Source organism: Myotis myotis, unplaced genomic scaffold, assembly GCF_014108235.1.
Source record: "Myotis myotis isolate mMyoMyo1 unplaced genomic scaffold, mMyoMyo1.p scaffold_m19_p_2, whole genome shotgun sequence".
Taxonomy (NCBI): domain Eukaryota; kingdom Metazoa; phylum Chordata; class Mammalia; order Chiroptera; family Vespertilionidae; genus Myotis; species Myotis myotis.
Window position 1 is genome coordinate 16,077,914 of NW_023416324.1, and position 20,673 is coordinate 16,098,586.

Genomic DNA, 20,673 nt, shown 5'->3' on the forward strand with positions numbered 1-20,673 from the left:
AGGGACCACAGGGCAGTATTTCAACTTCTCTGGGGACCCAGTGGCTGGTGACAAAACCCAGGCCTGCCCCTTCCATCCCACCCTCACTCACCCGCCCGCCCCTTTCACAAGACACAAGGTGTGTGTGTTGTTTTTTTTTTGCTTTTTTTTCATTTCTTTTTAATACAAACTTGGATCTTTGGGTGTGTCCTGCCAACAGAAAACAACAACAACAACAGAAGAGAAAACCCAAAAGAGTGAAAAATAAGAAAGAAAGAAAAAAAAAAAGCCCCCGCAAGAGGTTCTTTCCCCTCCCCCCCACCATGCGAATTTGCACACCACGGGACCACAGCAGGTTTACAGAATGCAATATACAATCCACGATTTATAATAAAACAGTATATACAATAAATAGGATATTGTTCATTTTTGTCAAACGACCTGTAGATAAATTTCTCAGTGCATACTTGCAGGGGCTCTGGACACCTCGAGGCCCCGCTTGCAACCTCTTGCACACGCTCGCTCTCTCGCGCTCTCTCTCTCTCTCTTTTTTTTTGTCTTTTTCTAAAACTGTGTTTTGTTTTTTAAGTTTTGTACATTTTTAAAAAGTATTTACAATTGCTGGTTTTGTGCAGAAAGGGCTCACCTTGGGCTTCTGCGTGGAGGAGATGGGCGGGGGCGCGGGGGCGGGGGGAGGTTGGAGGAGATGGGGCTGCAGGGGGGTGCAGGTGGGGTGGGGCGGGAGGCAGAGGGGCAAGCGCTCCTGCCAGAGGACGATGTGGACGCTGGGAGGGGTCTTGGCGTTGATTTTCTGAAAGCTGCAAAGAAACATAAGAGAAGAGACAGAAGTCAGCAGCAGGCAGACACTGAGCTCTGAGAACAGGGAGGCTAAGTGTGGGACCCCACCCTGGTCCTACCAGGATTCTGAGAGAAGCTAACCCCATTGTTCCTTCTCCAAACAGTTCCCCATGAAACTCTGGGCTGCTCCTGGCTTTCTCTGAGCTCAATTTCTCCATCTGTAAAATCATGTGTGGTCCAAGGCCATTGAGAGGTAAAGGATGTGCTGGGTGAGTGGTTGGAGTTCCAAAACTTGAACTCTAGCATGGTTGGCGTGGCTCAGAGATTGAGCGTCAACTTATGAACCAGGAGGTCATGGTTCAATTCCCAGTCAGGGCACATGCCCGGGTTGCAGGCTCGATCCCCAATGCGGGGCGTCCTGCACGCCCCCAATCAATAATTCTCTCTCATCATTGATGTTTCTATCTCTCTCTCCCTCTCCCTTCTTCTCTGAAATGAATACGAATATATTAAAAAAAGAGAGAGAGAGAGAGAGAGAACTTGAACTCTAGAACCGGACACAGCTAAGTTCAAATGCTAGCACCACCATTAATAGCTCTATGACCTCGGGCAAGTTGGTGAATCTTCTGTGAGCCTCAGTTTACTCATCTGTAAAAAGGGGACAACAGAACTATTCCATAGGTTTGTTGGGAGGAGTTAGTGGTTCAAGGCAGATTAAGCCTGGTACATAAATGCATAATAAATGACACTAATTACTAGTTGCTATTCTTTTCCTGGGGCCTGGGCCAGCTAGGCTCTCCAAGGCTGGGTTTCCTCATGCAACAATGAGTTTAGTAATTCCTCCAACCCAGGCTGTTCTGAGAAATGACACAATGGAGAAGATGGGGCCTTAGCACAGCACAGGTGTGAACTGCCGCTTTAATTTCTTCTAAATCGAACCCTCTTCCCAGCCCCCACTGATGCCATTCTGTTCCTTAGAGAGGTGAGGTGAGGAGGAAGTCTGTCTGAATAAAGGAATAAAGAAATTGCCCAACACAATACCATCTGCGTTTGGCTGCACCTCCTGCCTTCCTGAAGCTCAGGAACTCCCAAGTCCCCAGTCCCTACAACCACCAGACACTGGAGGGCTGGAGTACCCCCTTCCCTAGAAGGGCCCCAGGGTATTGACTCCCTACCCAGACCCCAGCTTTGCTGGGATGAGCAGGAAGGTGCCCAGAGGGGCAGGGATGGGCTCAGTCATTTGCAAGACCCCCAGTCATTAGCCTGACCCTTTCAGAGTTCTGTCCTCTCAGAGCCCTGAAATTCACATCTCCCACACTTGGTGAGTGACCGTCCCACCAGAATTCAGGGGCAGGTGAGGGTGTTAAAAACACCTTCTCCGGCTCCTCAGCAAGCCAGCCCACCATCCCCCACCCTGCAGGAACCGGCAGCCACAGAAAGCCTCTCCTCCCTTGTCCTCTTCTTGGCTTCCCTTCCCAACAGGCCACATTTAAATTCTGCTCAGCCTCGGCTGTTGTCTGCTGGGCAGTCAGCCCCGGGGAAGACTTCTGTCCTGAGGTTGGACTTGCCAGTACTACCCCAAGGCCAGAGGACCCAGGTGGGCTCCTGGAAGGTGGTGGGAGCAGCACCCCATCGGGGTGCCTCAGCCCAGGTGGCAAACAGAGATGTGAGGGGGAGGGTGGGAGCTGCATCTTTGTTAAGCTGTCAGGTCTCCTGCGGGGAGGGGAGGATGGAACATTAGCCGCAGGGGTAAGAGGTATGCCAGGTAGGGTGACAGCTATATTTCGACTGGGGGGATTGGTGGAAAAGCAACTCTTGGGGCAAGGGGTGGGGTGGGATGGATGCCAGTTCGCCACAGGTGGGGTGATAAACAGGAGCAGCTGCGGAGATAAGCAGGGTGTCCATTAGGCAGGACTGTTAGATGTGGGGGAAAGGTGCAGCTGAAGGGCTGGAGGCACCGATCTGCAGGACAGTTCTATGCAGTTTAAAAACAGCTGCTGAGCTCGGGAACCTCCTGTTGGGGTGATGGGTATAATGTGTTGGGGAGACAGAGAGGGGGAGACTTAGAATGGGCTGCTCCAAACCACTTAGCAAGTGAATTCTACCAAACCCCAGCCTCTCCTGCTCCCCTGAAGGGCCCCAGGGCAGGCTGGGAGCCTCCTCACAAATCCCTGTCACCCCCACCCCCTCCAGCCCTTAGCCACTGCCAGTGACCCTCTCCAAGCCGGGTCTCCATGGTGATCTCAGCCCAGCAGGCAGCTCCTGCCAGAACCATTCCCATGGTGCCGGTGGCCAGGCAGCAGGGAGGCTTTCTCACCCTCTGCTAAGCCATCCTGTCTCACCTTCCTCCTCCCACCGCCCTCCCCAGCTTTCATGACTTGGCCAGAATCTGGGGGACGGTGGGGGATGGGGAGAGAATCGAATCCAGAGGCTCCTGAGCAGGGGAGGATGGAGAAGGCTGTGGCTATATAGAACCCTGACCTCACGAGGTTCAATTTTCCACAAAATGGAACCAAGGCGCACATGCCAGGTGGCCCAGGGCTGGGCACTGGAGACAAAGCAGAGAACAAGACTGCTAGCCCCTGCCCTTGAGGGGCTCACAGAGCAGAGAAGGAAGAAAAGCAGACCCAAACCAGGAAATGACAACGCGGGGCGAGGAGGACTGTGCCAAGGGAAGCCCTGGGGGGCCCAGCCTTGGCAGGAGGCACTGTGGCTCTTCTCCTCCCTGCGGAGCACAGTACACGCTGGGGTCAGGAGTGTGTGCTGACTGAACGACGGCGAAGATAGCGAAGACGGGTCTAAGTCTGATGAGCATGTCAAGGTCCAGCTCAGGTCGGCACACCTCCTGGATGCTGCCTCAGACCACCCTGTTACCATAGCTACCAGTGCACTTGTCATTCCCTTCCCTGCTCCTCCAGGGCAGAGACCTGTGTGGACCTCTGTATCCCCAACACCAACCAGCCTGTGCCTAGCGCCCCAGGGCACCAGCCATTGTTCATGAGACTTAACCTTTTAGTGCCTCCGTGATGAAGGACTAGAGTCCCCTGCCATGGAGTCCTTGTGCTCTAGCAGTTTTCCTGTCCGAGGTGTCTGGGCACTAAATGGTCTCTGCCTGTCAGTGGGGGCTGGCACTGGGGGGCACTGAGGGGTAGCTGGGCAGGGACTCAAAGTACAAATCAGGTTGTCTGCAGAGAGCTGCTCTCCCCACTAAAGGAGTGCACAATCCGCCCGGCCAGCGTGGCTCAGTGGTTGGGCATCGACCTCCGAACCAGGAGGTCACGGTTTGATTCCCGGTCAGGGCACATGCCCGGGTTGTGGGCTCAGTCCCCAGTGTGGGGCGTGCCGGAGGCAGCCGGTCAACGATTCTCTCATCATTGATGTTTCCATCTCTCTCTCCCTCCCCCTTCCTCTCTGAAATAAATAAAAAAAATTTTTTTTAAAAAAGGAGCACACATTCCGTGTTCATTTAAGCAACCAGCAGACATATATTCACACCCACTAACTGCAGGCCACAGCTAAGGTCTAACCCCCACCTTCTAGGCACTGCCCTTCAGAAGGGGGCCTCACATCAAACAAGGCAGCGGAGCAGAAGGCCAAGAGAGTACATGGAACTGAACTGACTTGCTGTGTGACCTGGGAAAAGTCCTTTCCCTCTCTGGCCTTCGGTCGCTCTGTAAAACAAGGGGATTGGACAGGTAACGGGAGAGAGCTCCAGGCGCTGAGAAAGGGCTCCAGAGACAAGTGGCCAGAGGCAACCACAGCTGCCCAAAGGCTAATCCACCCCTTCGGATGCTTTCAGGCAAAGTCAGGCCAGCAAGCCCCTCAAATGTGGAGAGGACACTGATGCCCCTTGGGGCACAGGCCACACCTGAGAGATTCCAGGAGGGTGGGGCTTCCCATTGGGAATGGGCAGGCTGTGGGGAGGAGCTCCCCTCCCTACTCCAGGGAAGTTTTAAAAAAAATCAGAGTCCAGTCCTGGCTAGTGTTCTCAGTGGTTAGAGCAACATCCCACGCACAGAAGGGTCATGGGTTCAATTCCTGGTCAAAGGTACCTGGATTGCAGGTTCGATCCCTGGCCCCAGTTGAGGTGTATGTGGGAGGCAACCAATCAATGTGTCTCTCTCACATTGATGTTTCTCTTCCTCCCTCCCTCCCTCCCTCCTTCCCAGTCTCTCTAAAAATCAATGGAAGAAATATCCTCAGGTGATGATTAACTAAACAGAAATAAATAAACCATCTGTGTCCACCGGAGAGGGGCTTCTTCAACTCCAGCCTTCCCCCTCATTCCCTCCTTAGGGGTCTCCCACTTCCTCCACTGCTGGGCATACAGGGATGCTATAGGGCCAAACAGGTTCACATCCCTGGCCGCCCACCGAGCTGTGTGGCCTTGTGTCCCTCTCCCACCTCTCGGGAGTCTCATACTTCTTACAGGTGCTGGGGGGAGGCTTATCCTCACCCTCTCCCGTCTCCTGCTCGGTGCCTGTGTAAAGACAGGGGATACCAGTGGGTACGTGTTGGGATGCAGCTGAAGTGGATGGAGGCTACAGAAAGGGCAAGAAAGCGGAACTGTGCGATCCCCAAGGGCCCTTCCTGACTCTGCCATGTGGTGCCTCCTTGCCTGGGTGGCTGTGTGTCTTTGGGCAAGTCCCCCTCCCTCTCTCTCTTTCTGTAAACCAGGAGGGTTGTACTTGGAGATCCCCCAAAGCCCAATTAGCCCTGCCCCACTGTTAGGAGCGTATCTGAGAACAAAAGCTGAGAGAAATCATCTTCTCCCCATTCCCCAGCACTTACCCTTTCCTCTCACAATTCTCCCTAGTCTACATACTGTTCTTTGACTCAAGGGGAAAAAAAAAACAAAAACCAAACCCTGACCCTGAAATGTCTCAGGCATGATGAGATACTGGGGAGGGAGATGGGAACAGTGCACTGACATGAGTAACTGGCCGAAAGAAGCTGATGGCGTGGGGAGGACATTCCCAGGAAGGGCTGTCATGGATGCATGAAGGTTTGGAGATTAATTGGGCCTGGGAAGGATCCTGGAACGCTTCTTGGAGGAGGTGATGTCTGAGTGAAAGATAGGAACTGACAGGTGGGAGATGGATGGTGGGTAGGAAAGGGCAGGCCAGGCCAGAGAACAGCCAGAGCAAAGGCACAGGGCACGCTGGGGAAAGCGCCCCGCCCCCCACTCCTGATTCCAGTCCACAGCTGGAAAGGGAGCGTGAGTGAGGAGGAGGTCGGGGTCGGGTCAAAAAAGAAGCCTCGAATACCCGGAATACCAAGCTAGGAAGCTGGGCTTTATTTTGCAGGGAAGGAGGTTGCAGAGGGGAGGAGGCGCTCTGGTCTGTGTGGCTCAGTTGGTTGGAGCATCGTTCCACGCACCCAAATGTGGTGGGTTTGATCCCCTGTCGGCACGTGAGGGAGGAACTGACCATGTTTCTCTCCCCGACTCCCACCTTCCTCTAAAATCAATAAAAAGAAAAAACAGTTTTTGAAGGTGTTAAGCAATGAAGTCATAGGAGCAAATATGTCTTAAATCATTCAGTAAATATTTGGGGGGCTCCAGACACCATGCACTGGCGAACAAAGCGCTCTGGTGGCAGCAATGGAGGGAATGGACTAGGGCAGGGGGCACAGAAGTCGGGGCAGGAGACCTGGAAGGTGCTGGGTGCTCTGCCCCAGGCGGCTGAGCTGGCGTTACAGCTTCTGAAGTCTCAAATGTGTTCAAGACCCGTTTTCTGCCTCCAGGAAGCCGGCACTGCCCACAAGTGGTCCCTGGCACCCCTGGTGGGACCGTTTTCATCCCCTTCCCTGGAGAGTGATACCCACACGGAGGCTTTTCATAAACACCTATTTATAGGCTGCAAACTCCATGAGGGCAGGACACTGTTTGTCTTGTTCAGCGGTACCTTCAGCACTAGCTGCAATGCGTGGCCCAGAAAGGTGGCTGGCTCATGTGCGTTGAATACAGAATTAATCTGCTTCCTTCTGCCCTCCAGCATAAACAGAGGGCACTACGGCAGCAGAAGTTATGGTGACAAAGGTGGCAAATCTGCCAGGGGAAAAACCACGACCTGTTACAAAGCCACAGGAAATCTTTCTCAGAGGATCTGCGCCGAGAGAGAGGACTGGTGTGGACGCGTGTGTGGGCAGGCCTTCCAGCTGACCTGGGTCCTGATATGCAGTTGGCTTCGGGTCTCTTGGGGCGGGGCCTGTGACTTACCTTGTCTCTCTGGCTCCCCAGGGAGAACTTAGTTGCTAAGGCAAAGACCTAGGTAGCATTTCATCTCCCACCAAAAGCCCCACATTCGCACGAGATAGATACCAGGTCCTTCCCAGGAGGGAATCCGGTTGAGCAGGTGAAGGAGGCCTGGCTGCAGAGTCCTGAGCAAGCAGGAGAAGGTCAGGGGTGTGTGACTCACACAGATTGGATCAGAGGCCCCAGCATGCAGGTGGTGAGGAGGATTTTATCCCCCCATTTACCAGCCACCGATTACGTGCTCACTGTGCCAGGGACTCGGCTAAGTGCTTCACGGGTAATCTCATTTAATTCTCATAAGAGATGCAGCAAGGTGACGTGACTCACCAGGTCACTTGGCTGGTTTGAGATGGAATCAGATTCTGCACACAGGCCTGTCTGTGCCCACAGGCATGCTCTTCCACCCCCCTTCCTCTTCCCCCCGTTTCAGGGCTTTTTGCTCCCTTGGGTCCTTCTTCCAGGGCCACAGGGATGTGGGAGAGAAGGAGCGTGAGAGGGCATGTTCATGGAGAGATTAGATTTCCAGGAAATGAGGGCTCAGAACAAGAAGGCCTGGCCTGAAAATGGCTGCGGGAGAGGCGAGAGCTAGGATCGGAGGGAGGCCAGCCTCGGGGATTGGGAAGAGGAGCCCCGAAGAGGCAGGGCAGGGCTGGCTGACCCCTGACGTGAGGGCCTCTTCTTGCTCAGGGCCAGAGGCAAGATCAAGTGACCTCTTGAGGTTTCAAGACACGAAGAGACAAAGCCCAGAGCAGCCCGGGCCTGGCCCCAGTCCGGGCATGCCTGCTGACCCTGCTGGACGGTGGCCTTGGGAACTGCTTCCTGCTCTGGTCAGGCCCCAGCTGGTGTAACCTTGGAAGACCTGTGACATTTCTCTTGGACTCAGATCCAGGCCTGAGAGGGAGCAGGGAGGAGAGGGGGACTCGAGATTCCTGAACACCTTGGAGGGCCCTTCCTGCCCTCCCCCCCGTCCCAGGGCATGGTAGGGCCCAACAAGGAGCCAGTCTGTCTGGCTTTGCTTTCCTAAGAGACTAGAGAAGAGGTCTGTAAGGGCCCAGGTGCCCGCGACCCCCACCCCTTTTATTCTGTCCCATTAGCTCAGCTCCCAGACCAGTCTGGTCCCACATTCTCTACTCTGGCTCCTCTGAGCTCTCCTCTTTTAGTTCCCATTGGGATGTGACCTGCCCTGGCCCACAGTTCCCTCTGCCTGGAATGCCCCTCCCCCATTCTCCAGTGTCCAAATCTTGCCTACTCTTCAAGGTCGAGCTGAAATGCAGCTTCTTCTGCAGAACCTCAACATCCATTTAAAAATGTCAGGCCCAGGAACAGTTGCAGGGAACATCCGACCAATCTGTCATTTTGTGGGTGGGGAGTCAGGGGTGTGGGGCGGAGGGGGAGCAGTGTGGCGGGGGGATATGGGGTGGGGGTGATGCCAGAACTGGGTTCAAATGCTGGCTCCACCACTTACTAACTATGGGTCCTCTGGGCAAAGTTCATCGCTGCACCTTTTTTCCTCAACTCCCTGACTGAGGGTGGGGACTCGCCTCGCAGGCAGCTGAGAAAGGCCAGTAAAGTCGTGCTGCACCAAGAGCCCAGCACAAAATGTGTCCCTTTTCTCACCAAAGGGGCAGAGGGATGACTTCTGACCTCAACACCCACCTTCCTGGAGCACAAGCTTTGCTGCTCCCTGCCTCTTGGCACCTGCCACTTTCCACCCGGTGTTTTCTTTGTGTACTTGTTTTAGCTTCCCGGGGTGGACGCCGACTCTGAGGACAGAGGTCATGGCTGCTCTGTCTCCCCATGTCTGGCACTGGCATGGGCATGGAGGGACTCAAGATGTGGCTCAGCTGAAGGACTGCTTCTCCGTGCCCGACACCGAGTGCTGTCTGTTGGCGAACGAGCCTGTCACTGTCCTCTCTGCTTACGTCCTGTTGACAGGGACACTCCCTCTGCTAACTCTTCCTCCTCACCGTTCCATCCCCTGGATCCCCAAACCTTCGTCCCCACAGTGATTTTCGTCAGTGCCTGGCCCTGGAAGGCTGTCTCAGGAGAGGGAACTGGGGTGCCATCTCAGATAAAGGGAGGCAGCTCTACCATGGCCTTGGTCAGAGCCGTCTGCAGTGCCTGCCTGGGCTCCCTCCTTCACCACCTGCCCTGCTCCACCGAGACCCTTGGCACGTCCCAGCTGAGGGCTCACCTCAGTGGCTCCCTATTTGTCTTGGAAGACAGTTCAAACTCCTTCCGATGCCCCGCGTGATGCTGGCTTTGCCTGCCGCGCCCCCTCACTCAGCGCTACTGTCTTCAAAGCTGAGCTTCTTCCTGCCTCAGGGCTTTACCCACTGCTGTCCCCTCTGCCCAGAATGCTCTTCCCACTCCATCCTTGAAGCATCAGCTTCGGGATCTGGTCAGCATTTCTCATGGCCTCCTAGCTTTTCTCCTCTTTGCAGTCCTTCCTACGGTGATATTTCCCAAATACTTTGCGCCATTCTGTTTACTGTCTTTCCCTCTAAACTGGAAGCCCCCACCCCCACCCCAGGACCAAGATCTCATTCGTGGTATTCACTGCGGTGTCCCCATGCCTGGCACGTAGTGCGTGCTGGACAGATGTCTTTGGAATAACTGAATGCATTGGTTTGAGGACAGTGCTGTCAACTCCTAGCTCCGAGCAGGGAGCAGGGCCAGCATGTGGGGCTGGATGGTGTCCCAGTTCCTCCTGTGTTCAGGCCTCGCTGGTGGCTCCATTATGTATCTCACTGAGCTGTGACCTGCCCAAACACCCAGCCCCCACACCTATTTATTTTCCCACCCAGAGCCTGGGAGGAATGGTTTTCGGATTATTTCACATTTCTGATTATCCATGAGACATCTCCCCTCCAGTGAGAAGGATCAAGAGTTTGACATTTTAAACCCTAAGCAGCTTCCCCCTGCCCTGCTTCAGATCTGTGGCTCTACTGCTTGCAGTAAGACGCACGGGGAATGGAAGGCCATTTTAATCTCGGCCTGGCTTCATTAGGAGGAAAAATAAGCTGCCCTCCCCCGCAAATACGTTTGATCCATTGTCTATGCCATGCAGAGTTGCAAGGGCCTAAGAGAGTATCAAAGTAAATTTCCTTGAACAGATGGGGAAACCGAGGCTGGAGTGGGGCGAAGGGGGGGGGCGGGGCGGGGATAAAAGCTTGGTCAAGGGCATATAGCAAGTTGATGGCCAATTGGGGAATGGTCCTTCTCTAGGCCTCCTGCCTCCCACATGCTGCCCTTTGCCACCTTCGGGCACCAAGGGAGCTGAGGTCAGGCAGGGAGGGTGTAATAAGTTTCCACTGACATGACTTCAGGACCCTGAGTCACCCTGGCCTTGAATGGCCTCCCCAGATCAGGGACGGGGCTTTCCAGGAGCCCTGCTATTCTTTCTCAAGGAAGAGCCGCTCCCAGGAGGCCGCAGTGGCAGCAGAGGTGAAGAGAGAGGGGCTCAGACAGGGCCCCAGCCCACTCCACCGCCACCACACCTGAGCCAGTCCTGTGACAGGTCTGTTGTTCAAAAGTGGGATCTGATGGGCTAGTTGTGCCTGTATTTCTGGAGCAGGCTGTTCATCAAGAAAATGATTTCTCCAACCTTCTCCCCTTTGATTTTCCTTTCCTAAAACATAAAATCTCGAGAACATAAAACTGTGACTCTAACTACGGAGGTCACAGTGCCTGATAAAGACACCTGAATATCTATCAACATTTAACTGAACTCTTGGAAAAGCATTTGGCTTCAGGAAAGGGCCTGGCTTTTTCTAGGCAGGAAACATCCTGCCCGAGGATGACCCACTGACACAGGCTCAGCAGGATCCCAGCACCCCCTCCTCCCCTCTGGATCCCCACCCCACATGCCCGACCACAGAGAGCCTACCTCAGGCCAAAGACTTTGAAAAACAGCCTTTGGGGGGACCATGTGTGACCAGGAAAGGATACTCCAGGCCCTTCTATGAAGCCCGTAGAGAGTGCATGACCTGTCATCCTGGCTGCACCTTTAACCTGGCCCTTGCCAGACTGCGCCTGAGACTAAGTGAAGCTCGTAGGTAAACGAAGGAGCAGGTCAAGTCGGTACCTTGGATGGGCCCTGGCACACAATTACACAATCCCCTTCACAGAGCAATTCAAACGCCCTCCCTTATGTGAGGTCAAGTGGTGACTATTTCCTGGGACTCAAATGTGCCTGTCAAGGCCCTAGCATGAATGAAGGAAATCTCTTGATGAACCAAACTAGATGAGACTGTCCAGTGTACGGTTCTCCTGCCATTTCAATAACATCCAAGTCCCATGCTGGGTTCTGCGCCCAAGCAACCCATTTCCATAAGTCTGTTCCCCAAATCTATCCCTGGACTCCTTACTGAATCCCAACTCCTTGTTTTCAGGCCCCCAATCTTGTCCTTAAAGTCTTCCTGCTCATCACTATACCTTTTCTCCTCGGCCAACCTCTAACCATCTCCGCCCCCAACCCCCAGGCCTCTTCCCACTGCACCCACATCCCCAGACTCACCCAGGAACAAAACCTCGAGGTCCAGTCGGCACTTCAGTTGGCACTACAGGGAGGTGACGGTGAATGTGTCCTCAGGGTGAGGTTCCGCCATGGGCCCCAGGAAGCCGCTCTTGGGGCCCCCACCCAGGCCGGGATGCGCCTGTGGCATAAAGCCTGGATACCTATAGGTGGTATCCTGCAGGGGCAACAGTGAGTCCCTTGGCACAGGGGACAGGGTCAAGTCACTAAGGAGCGGGCAGCCATAGCCAGCAGCGGCTACAGCAGGGCCACGGGGTGGACCAGGTGGCCGGCCCATCTCCAGGGGCTCCTTGTCGGCCTTGGGTGTGGCTGGTGGGCTAGCCAGGTGTGGGGCACTGAGGCACGCAGCCTCCGTCCTGCCCAGGAAGTCAGCTAGCAGCCCTGTGCCCACCTTGCCTTCATAGGGTGGGCTGCGTGCAGCTGAGCCTGGCGGGTACCAATATGCTGTGCCCTTGCAGCTGGGGGAGTCGTAGTGGGGTTGGCCCAGTGGCAGGTCCCGGCAGCTCAGGTGGGCCTGGGCTGCAGCCGCATGGCCTAGGCTGGCCCCCTGGAGCCCATGCTTGAGGGGCTCACAGGCAGCCAGCTTTGTGGGTGGCGGCCGCAGCTCTTCCTTGAAGCCCAGTGTTGGTGAGCAGGTGGGTGAGTACGCCTTCTGCAGGCCAGCATCAAACACCGTGGGCGGGTGGGCCAGTGGTGGGAAATGCTTGCCATCCAGCTCGGGGGCACCCAGGCTGGGCGAGTCGCAGTGGAAGCCTTGGCCAAAGGTGCCATCAGATGGCGTGGACGGGTTCATGGAGTAAGGTCCCATGAAGTCACAGGGGTCTCGCTCACCCACACCAAAGGCCCTTGACTGCGAGGGCAGTGGTGACATGCTGCTGTCCCCACTGTAGTAGTCCAGGCCGAGGTCGGGGCTGTCCTGGAACAGCGGGTTGACCGGCTGTGGCTTGGGGATGAACTTGGCTTTGGCTGCTGCGCCGCCCCGCTCCTTCTTTGCCGAGCAGGCCCCACCGCCCCGTCCGCCCCGTGGCTGCCGGGGCCCTGTGCTCCGTTTGGACGGGTAGCCTGAGGCAGTGGCTGAGGCGGATGATGGGAAGCCCAGATGTGAGGCCTCGAACAGGTCGACCTTCTTCCGCCGTCCGCGGCCTGGCTTAGAGCTGCTCTGGAAGAGGACGCTCTGGTTCCAGTTGTAGCCGGGGGCAGATGAGGCCTCGTTCCAGTCCATCATGAGTTTCTCCAGGCTGGACAGGCTGGACTGGCCCTCACTGCTCGAGGCCTCGCTGTTGGCACGCCTAAAGCCGCCTCCGACTGGCTGATTGAACTGGGTGCTGTCGGAGGACGACTCGGAGAAGGTCTCGGACATGGCTGTCTGCTGCTTCACCTTCTGTGGCGTGTAGTTGGAGATGTCCAGGATCACGTTGGGCTCGCTGACATGGCAGTCGAAACCGGGATTGTAGAGCTGACTGAAGGCCTCCGAGGCCCAGTCCAGGCCTCCATAGCCCTGCCGGAAAGGCCACTGAGAAGCCCCCACAAACTGCCGACAGTTCTCGGGTGAGGGCTGGAAGGAGGAGGAGGAGGAGGAGGCAGCAGAGGCTGTGGTGCCCTTGGGCACCATGTAGCCGCCAGGCGAGACAGTGCTGGCCCGGCTATCACAGCGCAGGGGTGTGGGGGCTGAACCGGAGAAGGCAGCCCCCTCAGAGCTGTTGAAGAAGGAGGCCTTGCTTGGTGGCAGGCAGGGGCCACCGGTAGGCGGTGGGGCATAGCCAGCGCTGTGGGCACTGCTGGGCGAGGCGGGCAGGCTGTTGCCGCTGCCATAGGCAAAGCTGCAGTCCTTGCTGTTAGCACAGTCTTGGCCCGTAAAGGGCTTTGCTGGGGCGAATACACTCTGTCCAGCCCCATAGCCACCGTACTGGGGGGTGTAGGTGTTGGCAGGTGGGTGGGTGGTGGGTGAGCGGGCCACAGCTGAAGGCGGAGGAGCCAGCTTCGGAAAGGTCTCCGCTGCCCGGCAATCTGAAGTGGCTGGGGTTATCCCGTAGCTCCCTGCCCGGCCTGGTGGGAAGGTCTGGCGAGCAGGCAGGACAGGCTGAAAGGAGGGGTCCGCTCCAGGCCCGCTGCTGCCCACCGCCACCGGGCTGGCCTTGGCTCCCCGGCTGGGGAATGTGGCCAGGCCCCGCTGGGCAGGCAGGGCGCTGGTTGGGGGCCCCGCATAGGTGCCCGATGTCTTCCGGGACTCGGGGCCAGGGCGTGAGGCTGAAAGGGCAAAGTCCAAGAGGTCGGAGGAGTCATCCGAATCGAGCAGGGAGCGAAAATAGCCAGTGAAGAGGTTCTGGCGCTCCTGGCTGAGCTCATTCTGGCCCGCAGGCGTGCCCGTGCTGTAGTAGCTGCCACGGCCTGAGGTCCCACTCTCTAGCCCAGTGGAGGCAAAGGCCCGGGCCTCAGTCCCCTGGAACCCACAGTTCCGGCCAGCTTGCCCACCTGGGTGCCCATGGTGAAGGGCCCAGCCACCACCCTTGTCCCCGGCCCATTCGGCGCCTGCCTCCCCAAAGCCGGGGCCACTGGGCACCTGCTCTGGGAACAGAGTCCCATTCTTCCGGGACCGCCTCTTGCGTTTGGGCTTCCCCGTGAGGGCATCCACCTCCCCACGGCCCCGTTTGCGGGGATGGCCCAACTCGGTGAGGCCGGGGCCCCCCACCCCGGCAGCTGCCACTGCCACCACCTTCTTCTTCTTGCCGATGCCCTCAAAGAAGTCACTGAAGGAGCATCGGGCTGCCTTGGCCGCGTGGCTCCCACCCCGGCCACCGAAACCACCTGCTTTGCCACCACGCCGCCGGAAGCCCTGCACGCGGTGCAGGAAGTGGGAGATGCTCTGGGTGTCGGGTGCCTGGTGCACCGACTCGGGCTCACTGGGTGTCCAGCAGCGGGGCGGTGAGCAGCGCCCGGCACACTGGCTCTGGCGGTTCAGGAAGGCCAGCTTGGCCAGGACGTCCGAGTACTCGGCCTTGCTGTCGTTGGCGTCGGCGGCGTAGGACGGCTGGGGAGATGCCAGCTTCTGCTTCCGCCGCCGCCGCTTCTTCACCTCCGGCATGGCCATGGTGGCTGCTGCCACAGTGGCGGCCTCAGCCGCCACTACGGCTGGCTCCTTGGGCTTGCCGGGACCCAGCAGTAGGTTCTTAGGTGGGCGGCCACGCTTACGTTTGAGGATGATGGGCATCTCGCCGGGGGGGAAGACCACCACCACGTTCCGGCCGTTGTTCTTCATCTTCAGCAGCGGGGTGGGCTCGGCCGACACACGCAGGCCCAGCTCTTTGCCCTCCACGCTCAGGCTGCTGCTCAGGGAGGACACCTTGTACGTGGTCTTGTTCCGCCGTCCCAGCGACACGGGGATCTTGGCCATCTTCACCACCATGCGGCGTACGCCCCGGCACTTGCTTTTGCGGGCAGGAATCATTGGGTTCTGGGAAGAGTCCGGCTCCAGCTCTGGGCCTGGGCCCGGCAGGGCAGGAGGTGGCGGAGGCGGTGGTGGTGGAGGCTCCACCAGGGCGGCCGCCATCCCTGTGGGCATAGGTAGGGGCAGCAGGCGGCCCTCAGGTCCGGCGTCTGCCTTGCGCCCCCGACCAGCTTTCCGCCGGCGACACAGAATCTTTGGCCTATCAGTGCGCCGCAAGGCGTACTTGGGGAGTCCCTCAGCCCCAGGGGGACCATGGGGTGAGCATAAGTCCAGGTGCAAGGGCTCGGCCAGTGGGCAGGGCCCTAGGGGCTGCTGGGGCTCCAGACGACGGCCGGGGACGTCAAGCAATTTGGGCAGGGGGTCAAGTCCCTGAGGGTCAAGCAGCTGTGACTCCAGGGAGTCAGGCAGGGTGTCCAGGGCCTGCAGAGACAGGCTTGGCAGCCCCAGAGGATCAGCGAGAGGTTGCAAGGGCGGCAGCTCCAACGCTTCCCCAAGCGGTTCTAGTGCCTGTGGGTCCAGGAAGCGGGGCTGGGGGTCCAGGAGCTGAGGCTCTGGCTCAGGCGATGGCGGCTCAAGGGCCTGGGCCTCCAGCAGCTGGGCCTCGGGGCAAGTAAGGGAGGCCAGCTCATTAAGGATGTCGGCATCAGCGAGTTCTGAGTAATCAGGGCCGTCTGGCTCAGGTTCCGGGGGCAGGCCAGTGGCCGCGGCCGTGGCTCCGGGACTATGGCCTTGACTGGGCTGAGGACTGTCTCTCGGCTCAGGCTCAGGCTCATAGAGGGGGTGGCTGGGCCGCTCAGACTTGGCGTGGGGGGTAGGCCGCTCCTCGGGGCTGCGGATGCTGTTGGCCAGACTGGGGGAGGAGAAGAAGCTGTACTGAAGGTCACCAGGGGGTGGGGCGGGCGGGCGGCTAAGCCGGAGCCCACCGCAGTCCAGGTGCACACCGCTGTGCTGCAGGTCCTGGGAGAGCCGGGTCAGGTCCTTCATGATGTCAATCAGCTGCACCACTGGACGCAGGTTCACCCGCCCGTTGTCCCAGTGACGTTGGGAGCTGCTGCCGTCTCCAGCAGGTGTGGGGCAGTGGGCCTGTGAGACTGGACGGGCTGCCCGAGGGGGCAGCAGGTTGTCCCCCTTGGCAAGGACTGGTGGGCGCCGGGTGCTAGGGTCCCGGCGGGGGGGTGGGTGTGGGTTCTCGGAGAAGGTGTGGGCGAAGGCCTTGTCAGGTGGGCTGGCGGGAGGCCGGGTGGGAAGCAAGGGGCGGGGGGTAGGGGGGCCGCTGGGGTAGTACTTGGGCTCCCGGAGGTAGTCAGGAGAGCTGCACACGGCACTGGAAGTCACCACCAGGCCCTGGGGCTTCACACGCATCCTGACCTTGTCCTCCGAGGGCCACCAGGCGGGGCCGGGGCTGACATGAGGGTGCGAGAAGCCGGGACCAGGACCTACCGGGCAGGACAGGCAGGGGGTCCCTCACTGAATACTCCAGTCCTATCAGCTCCCATATCCCCAGCGAACCTCTGCATCCTCTCTTAAGTCCCCTCCCCAAGTCAATCTGCTTGTTGACCCCCAGCTTTTCCCAAACCACCACATGCGCCATGAACCCCTCACAAGCCCCAGTTCCTCTTAGTAACAGCTCACCCCCTTCTAGATCCGGGCTATGTGCTCAGGATACCTGCCTCTGATAGGGAAGAAGAGCAGGGCAGGGCAACCACTCCATATCCAACTGAAGAAGAGGGCCAGGCCCCTGCCAGAGGGCCAGGAAGTCCTATCAAGCGCAAGGCCTCCCTCCTTCTTGTCCCCATTCCCAGGGTTCCAGGGGAACCCCAGCCACTCACCCTCGGCTCTGCCGCCTGGGCTGTCACACTGGAGATATCTGTGGGCAACAAGACAGGCAATAGGAGATCTGAATGGTCTGGTGGCCACAGCCCAATCATTGCCCACCTGCCCACCGGCCCGGTCTCCTCCACATACCCCCCCACAGCTCCCTCCAGTGCACACACCCGGCTGACCTGGGAGAGAGAGGGCCCCCGTGCTTGGGGGCTCTGCTAGTTGCTGGCTGTCAGCTGGGGGTGCCGTGGAACAACTTCGGCCTGAGCCCAGGCCTCAGGGTGTGGACAGCGCCTGGAAAGGACCATCGCAGCTCAGGTTTAGTGAGCACCTACTGCATGCCAGGCACTGGGCTGAAAGCTGTCCAAGCATCATTTCATTTAATTCTTCATACCAGTCCTGTGAGGTAGGGGCTATTAATAACCCCATTTTGCAGATGAAGAAATGGAGGCTCAGAGATGAAGTAACATCATTCACTCATATTATTTATGGAGTGCCTACTTTGCACAAGGACCGGGCAGACAAAACATGAGATAATCAAAATGACTTAATTATTACTGGGATAAAAGCTGCAAAGAGAAAGTGAAAAGTGCCTGAGGTCAGAGGTTTAGCAATCACACCAGGGAGTCAACAACAGTAGAAGCTCATACTTCGGGGACTTCTCTCTGTTGCCAAACACTGGCCTAAGCAGTTCATATGGATTATCTCATCTAACTTCCTACAAACCTAAAATCAATATGATTATCATCCCCACTTTTACAGATGAGGAAACCACCCACTGTGAGGTTTTAAGCACCATGAGGGCAAGGATTTCTGTCCTGTTCACTTCTGTGTGTATCTCCCAACACCCTGATCAGCACACGGCCCAAAGTGTGCTTCAGAAAATATTGAATGGATGCATGAAGTACACAGAGCCCTCACGGGCTCTCTCTCATTCCTCCCCAGACCCAAGTGTGACCCAAGAAGGAGGATGCGGGAAGGAAGACAAGGATGTGGAAAGGGACATTTTCTGATCCCCCCACCCCCCAGCTAAACACTCTCAGAGCCCTCTCTGTTTCACCTTCATAGTATTTATCACGACTGCAATCAATTACTTGTATAACTGGCTGTGCAGTGTGTTCCCCTGGAGTGTGGGCTCTTTACGGACAGGGACTGCATCTGTCTTGTTTATTACCGCTGTATCCCAACCCTAGGGCCTGGGCTATGGATGCTACATAAATATTTACCAACTGACTCCCTGAGCGGGTTTGGGCAGAGCTGGGATTTAGATCCAGGCATGTCCGACTTTCAAGGGAGCCTGAGGACTCGGGGCCTTGGCTGATCCCCAAGAGATGGGATCTTGGGGAGCAAGGAGCTGAAAGGGCCCTGACTACCACCAGGGTCTTAAAGACCCTGACAGTGCCTAGTGTTTGGCTCTGACCTAATCCCCAGGGTCCATCCCCCCCAGACACCTGCAGACTCTCACTGGCGGCCACACTGCCCTGTGCTGTCCCCCACAGGAAGACTGCAGATCCGACTCAGGGACAGGATGGTATACATAAGGACACTCCTCCACTCCCTCTTGGTGGACATCGATTTGCAATCTACCAAGTACCTCAACACATACGACTCACTGAATCCTTACAGCAACCCAGGATTCATGGTTTATCTTCCCCTCCTTACAGAGGCAACAGGCTCAGAGCGATTGTGTAACTTGCCTGAAGTAACATAGCTGCTAAGTGGCAGGATTCCTAATTCTGCCCTAAGTCCAAAGCCTCCTTCTCCTCCCAGCTCCTGCGACTCTCCTTCAGCCACCCCTGAAAATGCTCCTTCTAGAGCTGTGATCTAATTTAAGGCTGGGAGGAACCTTAAAACCATCGAACCCACTGGCTTCCAAACCCTGGGCCTGGGGGAGCTGCGGAACATTCCAGATGCCCAGGCCCTAGTCCAGGGGAGTCTGACTCACAGATCTGAAGGGACATCTGGGAATCTGTATTTTTACTGATTTTTATTTATTTAATTAATTTTTTTTTTTTTTTTGGGGGGGAGGTGGTTAATCCTTAACAGAGGATATTTTTCCATTGATTTTTAGGGAGTGTGGAAGAGAGAGGGAAAGATAGAGAGAAAGATCGATGTGAGAGAAACACATCAATTGGTTGCCTTATGCATGAGCCCCGACCAGGGCCTGGCCCAGGGAGGAGCCAGCAACCAAGGTACATGCCCTTGACCAGACTCGAACCCGGGACCCTTCGGGCCAGAGGCCGACGCTCTATCCACTGGGCCTTCAATCCAGGCTGCGAAGGAAGCCTTCCAAACTGGCTAGGGCTTTTATTTGTTCAGAGAGAGGAAGGGAGAGGGAGTTGGACATAGAAAATCACTGAGAAGGAAACATCAATGAGAAAGAAACATCGATCAGCTGCCTCCTGCACACCCCTGCTGGGGATAGAGCCTGCACCCGGTCAGGGCCCTGACTGGGAATCGAACTGGCAACCTCTTGGTGCATGGGTCGGCGCTCAATCACTGAGCCGCAGCGGCCGGGCTGGGAATCTGTATTTTTAAACAGCTTCCCCCTCAGTGGGTACAATGTTTTAGTGCCACCTCGAGCCCCTCCCATTTTACAGATGAGGAAACTGAGATCGAAGAGGGAAAGAGACTTTGCCCAAGGCCTGGGGAGGGCCCTTCGGTTGCTCATTCCGGCAGAACATCCCTCTGTCCACTGTCCCTTCCCTCCCTGCAGCTCCCAGGCCTTAGCTGGTCCTCAACCTAGTCCTGCCTACTGGATCACTCAGGGTTCTGCTCTGCCCATGCCTAGCCCCTCCCAGGCCAGGCTCACTAGGCTCTCTCCGCTTCAAGAATCCCACCCTGCTCTTGCAGAAAGGACTGTGGGTGACATCCTCACACAGGAGGGAAGGGGCTCAGGCTCGGGAGTCTCCAATTCTGATTTCCAACACTGCGGTTGACCATGGCTCCTGATACCTTCCTAGAGACGCCTACCAGAAGCCACCATCCCTCCCTCGCTGAGGGTGGTGTTTACTAAGCCTCCCTGCTCTAGAGACCTCCCACTTGGGACTAGCGGCTGCGATCTTGGCAGAGAGAAAAACCTCCTTTCCAGTGGTTGCTTCTGTTCCACCCACCCGTGAAGACCTTTGGGCATGTCCTCCTGCCAGGCCTCCTGACTGTCCTCTGCTCTCTCTTGCAGGCCCTGGGATCTGAGGGAAGCAGCTGGCTCTTCTCCCCACCACACCCAGGTGGCCGTTTTCTTGGACTCCTCCCAAGGGTACCACCTATCCCATGTCTGTGAACAACGTCAAAAGGATCTTTCTGTCCCTCTGACAGCTTCTGGGTCAGTGTGTCTGAGCCTGCCCATGGGGACACCAGACGGCTGGGAGGGGGCCCCAACCTGCTGTGCACAGTGCCGGGAAGCACCAGCCCACATCCTTGAGTCCCCAGCCCCACCCTCCCCCGGCTGTGGCTGTGACCACCCCACCCCTTCCCCAGCCTGCCCCCCTCCCCCACCCACAGCCTCCCCAGGGGAGCCAGACTGCCAGGCCTAGCTCTCACTTCCGGCCTCATGACCCTCTCTCCAGCCTGCACACTCCTCCCCCCACCCCCCCACCATTTCCCTCCCGGCCTGGACTGAAGGCCCAGGGATGTCCTCAAATGGAAAACACTACATCAAAAGGGCCATTACTGCTGCTGCGAGAGCTCCAGCATCTCCCGTCGGGGCCTTTATCTCCCAGGACCTGTCCCCCCAGGAACTAGGCAACACCCCTCTCAGTCTCCTCCTCGTCTGCCCCCTCCCACCCACCCAATTACACTTAAAAACCTTCCAACCTGACTCCCGCCCAAAATGACAAC

The 20,673-nt window shown here is 57.2% G+C and overlaps 1 protein-coding gene across 10 annotated transcripts in view; it reads right to left on the minus strand.

Annotated features, from left to right (window-relative positions):
- Positions 1–351: 351 nt before the first annotated feature.
- The window catches only part of AHDC1 (AT-hook DNA binding motif containing 1), a 67,568-nt gene continuing 47,246 nt past the window's right edge, over positions 352–20,673 (minus strand). For 6 of the 10 annotated variants that reach the window (XM_036349050.1, XM_036349047.1, XM_036349045.1 and 3 more), the window contains 4 exons: positions 17,019–17,130; positions 16,845–16,882; positions 11,553–16,451; positions 352–797 (listed from right to left, as the gene is read on the minus strand). In XM_036349050.1, coding sequence (XP_036204943.1) covers positions 11,596–16,377 — 4,782 coding nt within the window. In that variant the 5' untranslated portion in view covers positions 16,378–16,451; positions 16,845–16,882; positions 17,019–17,130 and the 3' untranslated portion in view covers positions 352–797; positions 11,553–11,595. Of the gene's footprint in view, positions 798–4,947; positions 6,237–11,552; positions 16,452–16,647; positions 16,688–16,844; positions 16,883–17,018; positions 17,236–20,673 lie in introns of those variants that run through there. The other 4 variants (XM_036349049.1, XM_036349052.1, XM_036349048.1 and 1 more) reach the window with 4 other exon arrangements.